The following is a 5,964-nucleotide window of genomic DNA, read 5'->3' on the forward strand; positions in this document are numbered from 1 at the left end:
AGAAACTGAAAAAAAAGTAGGCCAGCAGACTCTTTTGTCCTTTGGATATATCTGTAGGCTAACCTTAAAATATAAATATTTAAAGAAAGAAGACTCCTTGCAATTATAATTTTTAAAGTGCTCTCCTCTGAGCAAGGTAGCTTAAATCCTAAGCAAGTGGTTGGAGTTATAGAGGAGGACCTAGCTTCCTTATTAGTTCGTACAGAAAGAACTGCCAGGTTCCTTTTTCCTCCTCTTCTCTCCAACTGTTCATTTGTTGTATCACTTGAGGTGAATAGAAAGAGGTGGACTCACATTTATCATTTAAGAGACTCCCCTGACAGTCCAGTGGTTAAGACTCTGCACTTCCACTGCAGGGAGCACAAGTTCAATCCTTAGTCAGGGGAACTAAAATCCCACATGTCACACAGGGCAGCCAAAATAAATAAATAAATTCATCATTTGAGCTTATAATAGATATACTTTGGAGGTGGAGGCAATAGAAATGGATGCAAAGATTCCAAATTATCTGTGAAGTTCATTTATACATGTTTCTCTGATCCTATATTCCATAGTAACTAAAATTTCACTGCAGCACAAACATCAAAAGGTCATAAACATTATGAAGTCAAATGACCAAGTGGGAGTTAAGATTTATGAGGCTCAGTTCCAGGTCCAAAACCATGAATTGAAATTACATTTCTCATCTTGGTACCAAGAACTTTCCAGTAGGTGAATGCAGTTAATCAATTCATGTCTCAGGTCTCTACCTTCTGTCTTAAAAAGCCAAAAATATCTCACTTATGTCAAATAAAATTTGTTATCATGCTACTGCATTCACTACGTAGATTTATCTAAGTTTAGTTCTAACTGGAATATATGTCTTTTTTAGGTGCACAGTACATAGCTGGGTATATGGTGAAACACAGTTGGAGGAAGCTCCAGTCACATACAGTGTGACTATACAAATGTAAGTGACAATATGGATAGTTTTTATAAAACATAAATTCCAAAAAGGGATGGATTTTATTTCCTATGTTTACCATTATCCCAGAATTTCACACTGCTAGAAATATAATAAAAAGTAAATAAACATTTATGAAACACACAAATGAATAAGTAAAATGGATAACATGCTACAAGTTAAATTCATTATTCAACATTTTTTGCTGAAAGCCTAGTAACTATATTTTCCAAGCAAAATGACAACATGTGGCCTGGCAAATATAGGTATAGTTATGGAAAGTGTATTTGACCTTGTGACTCTCCTATAAGTTTTAATACATATGGTCATTACAACTGTAGTCCATTGAACTAAACTGCTTGGACAAAATTTAAATTTGCATGTTTATGAGTCACACTTACAGAGGCAACCTTTGTCATCATTATAAAAATACTGTTAATCAATACAAATATCCAAAGCTACCTTGGCAATAAAACATTTGTCCTCTGAGTTTGCTCCAGGTTTGCTAAACTACTGACAGTCAAGCCTTTTGCACTCTGAAGATTGTATAAACTGCAAAAGGATGAAACTTTGTGAGTATCTTAACAATGACATTAGTAATATAGCCAGTTATCTTATTTTGTAGTTAATATATTATGGATTTTAAAATATTGATGGTGGCTTACCCAGTCAAATATTTTGATCTTTAACCAGGAAACTCTAGGACATAGAAATGAACCTATACAAATAGTTTTAGGAAGGTTTTTAGCAAATTATCCAAGTTTATAGTCCTGTCCCAAATCCTAAATCAGCCAATATGAGAAACATCTTTCTGATCTTGGCACAACCTAAAGTGACCTCTCTATTCATTATTAAATTAAATTAGGTAAAAGCAAGATAATGAGCAGACAAGTTATGGTATTTAGGGCTTAATTCCTAGCAAAAATGAAGTCATGTGGTTTTACATTCTAGAGAAATTGGCATGTCCAGCTGCAAGTTACCTCAAGAGCTCAGTTATGATGTGAAATAGTGCAGCTTGGGGGACACATACCAGGAAAATGATGGCTTCCAAAAGAAATCATGTATAGAGGACATAATAGCTGCCATCAGTTATTTAAGTCCCCACCATCATCATAATGGAAGAGGAATTAGACTTATTTTGTGTAGCTTCAACAAGGGGAGTCCCAAGTAATAAAGGAGATTTTTTTTTTTCCTCAACAAAAAGTAGTGCTTTGGGAGAACTAGCTCCTTAGGAGGGGATTGGGCTGAACTGTTCAACAAATCCAGAAGCCACATAGCAGAATGTGACCTAGAGAAAAATGGATAGATGGTTTTCAAACCATTTTATAGAATCCTGGGGATCTGCAGCACCTCTCTGAGAGCAGCAAAAGCAAGCAGGCTTAAGACTCCCACCCTGCATTTCCACTCTTACATGTTTTTTAATTGGACTTCTACAGCTATTTGCTTCAGATCTATACTCAACTTTATTTCAAAGCAAAAAAGATGTGTCTAAAGTTTATATTTGTATGTAGATTATCCAAGGGATAATGATTTAAACATAAAAGATGAAACATTACTAAGACTCAGGGTTATAGCAATATTTGAAATGAAGTAGGATTTGTTTCAAACCAGTGGGATTTGTTTCAAACCAAATAAGCCAGTGTATCCAGAAGTTTTGCACATTCAAGTAAACTCATTAAATCTGATATTCCATTTTCTTATCTATTAAAAAAAAAAAGGATAAAGCAGTCTCCTCCATACTGCTCAAAGGGGCATTGAAAGTGAAAGTGAAAAATGAAAGTGTTAGTTGCTCAGTTGTGTCCAACTCTTTGAAACCCCAACCTTTGTACCTTTCCAAGCTATTTGTTAGCAAAACCTAAAAATGTTCATGATTATTCATTGCTCTGTTAACTTCAGTTTCTCTAAAAGCTTTGGGATCCCAGAACAAAACAATGCATTTTGTGACTGAGTTTGTCCTTCTGGGTTTCCCTGGTGAAAGGGAGATGCAGATGTTCTTCTTCTCATTAATCCTGGTGGTCTATCTCCTGACACTGCTGGGGAATGGGGCTATTGTCTGTGCAGTGAAATGGGACAGGAGGCTTCACACACCCATGTACATCTTCTTGGGAAACTTTGCCTTCCTAGAGATCTGGTATGTTTCCTCCACTGTCCCAAACATGCTGGTCAACATCCTCTCTGATACCAAGACCATCTCCTTCACTGGCTGCTTCATCCAATTCTATTTCTTTTTTTCACTTGGTACAACAGAGTGCTTCTTCCTATCAGTTATGGCCTATGATCGGTACCTGGCCATCTGTTGCCCACTGCATTACCCCTCCATCATGACTGGGAAGTTCTGTGTGATCCTAGTCTGTGTTTGTTGGGTGAGTGGATTTCTCTGCTATCCAGTCCCCATTGTCCTTATCTCCCAACTTCCCTTCTGTGGACCCAACATCATCGACCACTTTGTGTGTGACCCAGGCCCATTGTTTGCACTGGCCTGCATCCCTGCTCCTTCCACTGAGCTTATTTGCTACACCTTCAACTCAGTGATTATTTTTGGCCCCTTCCTTTCCATCTTGGGATCTTATACACTGGTACTCAGAGCTGTACTTCGTTTTCCCTCTCATGCTGGTAGAACGAAAGCTTTCTCCACATGCGGGTCCCACCTAATGGTGGTGTCTTTGTTCTATGGAACCCTTATGGTGATGTATGTGAGCCCAACATCAGGAAACCCAGCAGGAATGCAAAAAGTCATCACTTTGGTATACTCAGCAGTGACTCCGCTCTTAAATCCACTTATCTACAGTCTCCGAAACAAAGACATGAAAGATGCCCTAAAGAAAGTCCTGGGATTAAGAATTAATCAAAACTGAGACATCTTTAAAAGAGAAGCAGAATTCGTCATTTCTGACCTTAACTATTTATAGTAACAATGATAGAGAATGGCAACAATAAGTCATATTTTGACTCACAATAAAGGGAAAGCCTTGTTTTTCACAGTTCCTTAGCAGTTCAAGTTTAACTCTTCAATGATAAATGTTGAACAAACATTTTAAACATGTACAACATCACCGAGTAATTATATGGTGTTATTATATATAGAGAGATAGATAAATATTTTTTATGTAAGTGTGATGTATCTTTTCTGGTTTAATCTTATCTGGTGAAAGAATCAAATGAATGTGTACTGGGAGCCTTTCAAGAATGGGTGCAATCCTCTAAATTCAGAAAATAAGTATTCTTAAAAAAAGTGGGTCAACAGGCCACCAAATAAAATACATAGTCATGGATATTATCCATTGTTTGAGGTTGTCTTAACATCAAAAACAGAGTATACTTCATACCTCTATGACTTACAGATAAAGTACAAACTCTTCTTCCTGCCTTCCAAATGCTCACTCAATAGATATTCCATTCAGTCTTCTCTCCTGCTTATCCACTAAGGCCCTGCACTTTACCCAGATCAATCTTCTTATTTTACCTTGAATAATCTTTTTCCTAAATGTGCATTTTTACTCACACTGCTTCCTCCTAAATCAATTGTGACAACCCCATTATCACTGGTAGTATGGAATAACAATGCCTTAAACATATTTTTGTGCTTCTCAGAAGGCCATCAGACAAAGTCTAAGAAAAATTTTTAGAGGAAATTATACCGATAACAAATTCCATTTTTGTGCCCAAACCCCATGCTGTGACAGGAAAATCAGAAACTAAGAGCCGATCTACTTAAAATGAGAGAACACCTCCTTAGCTATGGCCATACTGGGAATGAAATTAGGCGTTCATAGGGAGAACAGGGAGATAGGCCCATTGGTGCTAGGTGATGAAGTACTCTAGTACAGTGTTTCTCAGACCTTTCCACCACCAAAGCATGTTTGGCACCTGTGGTCAGAAAACATGGGGCATGTAGAGACAATATTTCTTTTAAATTAAAAATTTATCTTAAAAATTATACTTTTTGTTTCATGGCATATACACATATTTGGCATAATACAAAATTATCTCCTCTGAGTAAAACTGTCCCTTCCTCAGAAGATATTAATTAGGCACTTTTTGTAATCCCACAGCACAAAATCACATACACTTGCTTGAAAAACACAGACTTAAGAAGACCACAGTGTCCCCCCAGAGTCAGTGTAGCACATTATTTCTAATAATCCCTATGAGCCAACCTACCAGAAATATTAATGAAACCTCCAGGCAAGAAGTAAGAAGGTCCTTAGGGGAAGCATGAAAAGTTATAGGATCACATTTAAGAAAAAAATAACAATTCCCAACAGTGGCCAAAATGATGCATACGTGAAGACCAGCATATAATTACAACATAGTCTGTAGGAAGCAGACCACCAGAATCTTATGGTGGAAGAGAAGTGAAATAAGATATGCATGAAGTTCTCACCCAGGGCTTCCACATTAAGACCAGTGAAGGAGAATCTATGGACTCCCCAGGATGATCTAGGAAAGCATCCTTCTATTTAGGAGACATCTTCCCTGCTGGGTACTGATGCTATTATACACCACAGGTAGGCCTGTTTTCCTATACATCTGTACATATGATATACTCAAGAGGTTGAGTATCAAAGAATATTGGTTTCTCTTTCAACTTGAGAACAACAAAAAAAAAAATTCAGAGAATTTAGATCACCATGGAACTCACATTCTCCAAAATTAGCACACTAAAAGGTACCAGTCATCCACATGTCTCCCTTTTTAGGAAGTGGCTGGGTCATCAGCAATGGTATGACTTTACTAGATACTTTGAACAAAATAGTATGGAACTAGCTCCATCCACTGGAGTTGAACCCAAGAGAAAATAGAAGAGGAGGGGTTTTCTTGGTATCCTCTCTTTAGCTAGCTTCTCCACCTTTGTCCACCCATCTGCAACTTCAGGAAAAGCAGCATTAAGAAATTCTTCTAATAATAAAATCAAATCAGTGTACATGAAGACAGATTCACACAGGGTTTAATGGTTACTATATTAAGTACCGCTTCTCATAATTATGATGGAAATGATCTGTGAAATTAATTTACAATGT

At 37.1% G+C, this 5,964-nt stretch overlaps 1 protein-coding gene across 1 annotated transcript; it reads left to right on the forward strand.

Moving 5' to 3' along the window:
• The first annotated feature begins 2,804 nt into the window (after positions 1–2,804).
• Positions 2,805–3,798, forward strand: LOC122705299 (olfactory receptor 11H6-like). Its single transcript, XM_043920579.1, is given in 2 exon segments — positions 2,805–2,822; positions 2,824–3,798. Coding segments are annotated over 2 exon segments (993 nt in total).
• Positions 3,799–5,964: the final 2,166 nt, after the last annotated feature.

Source organism: Cervus elaphus, chromosome 12 (assembly GCF_910594005.1).
Source record: "Cervus elaphus chromosome 12, mCerEla1.1, whole genome shotgun sequence".
NCBI lineage: Eukaryota > Metazoa > Chordata > Mammalia > Artiodactyla > Cervidae > Cervus > Cervus elaphus.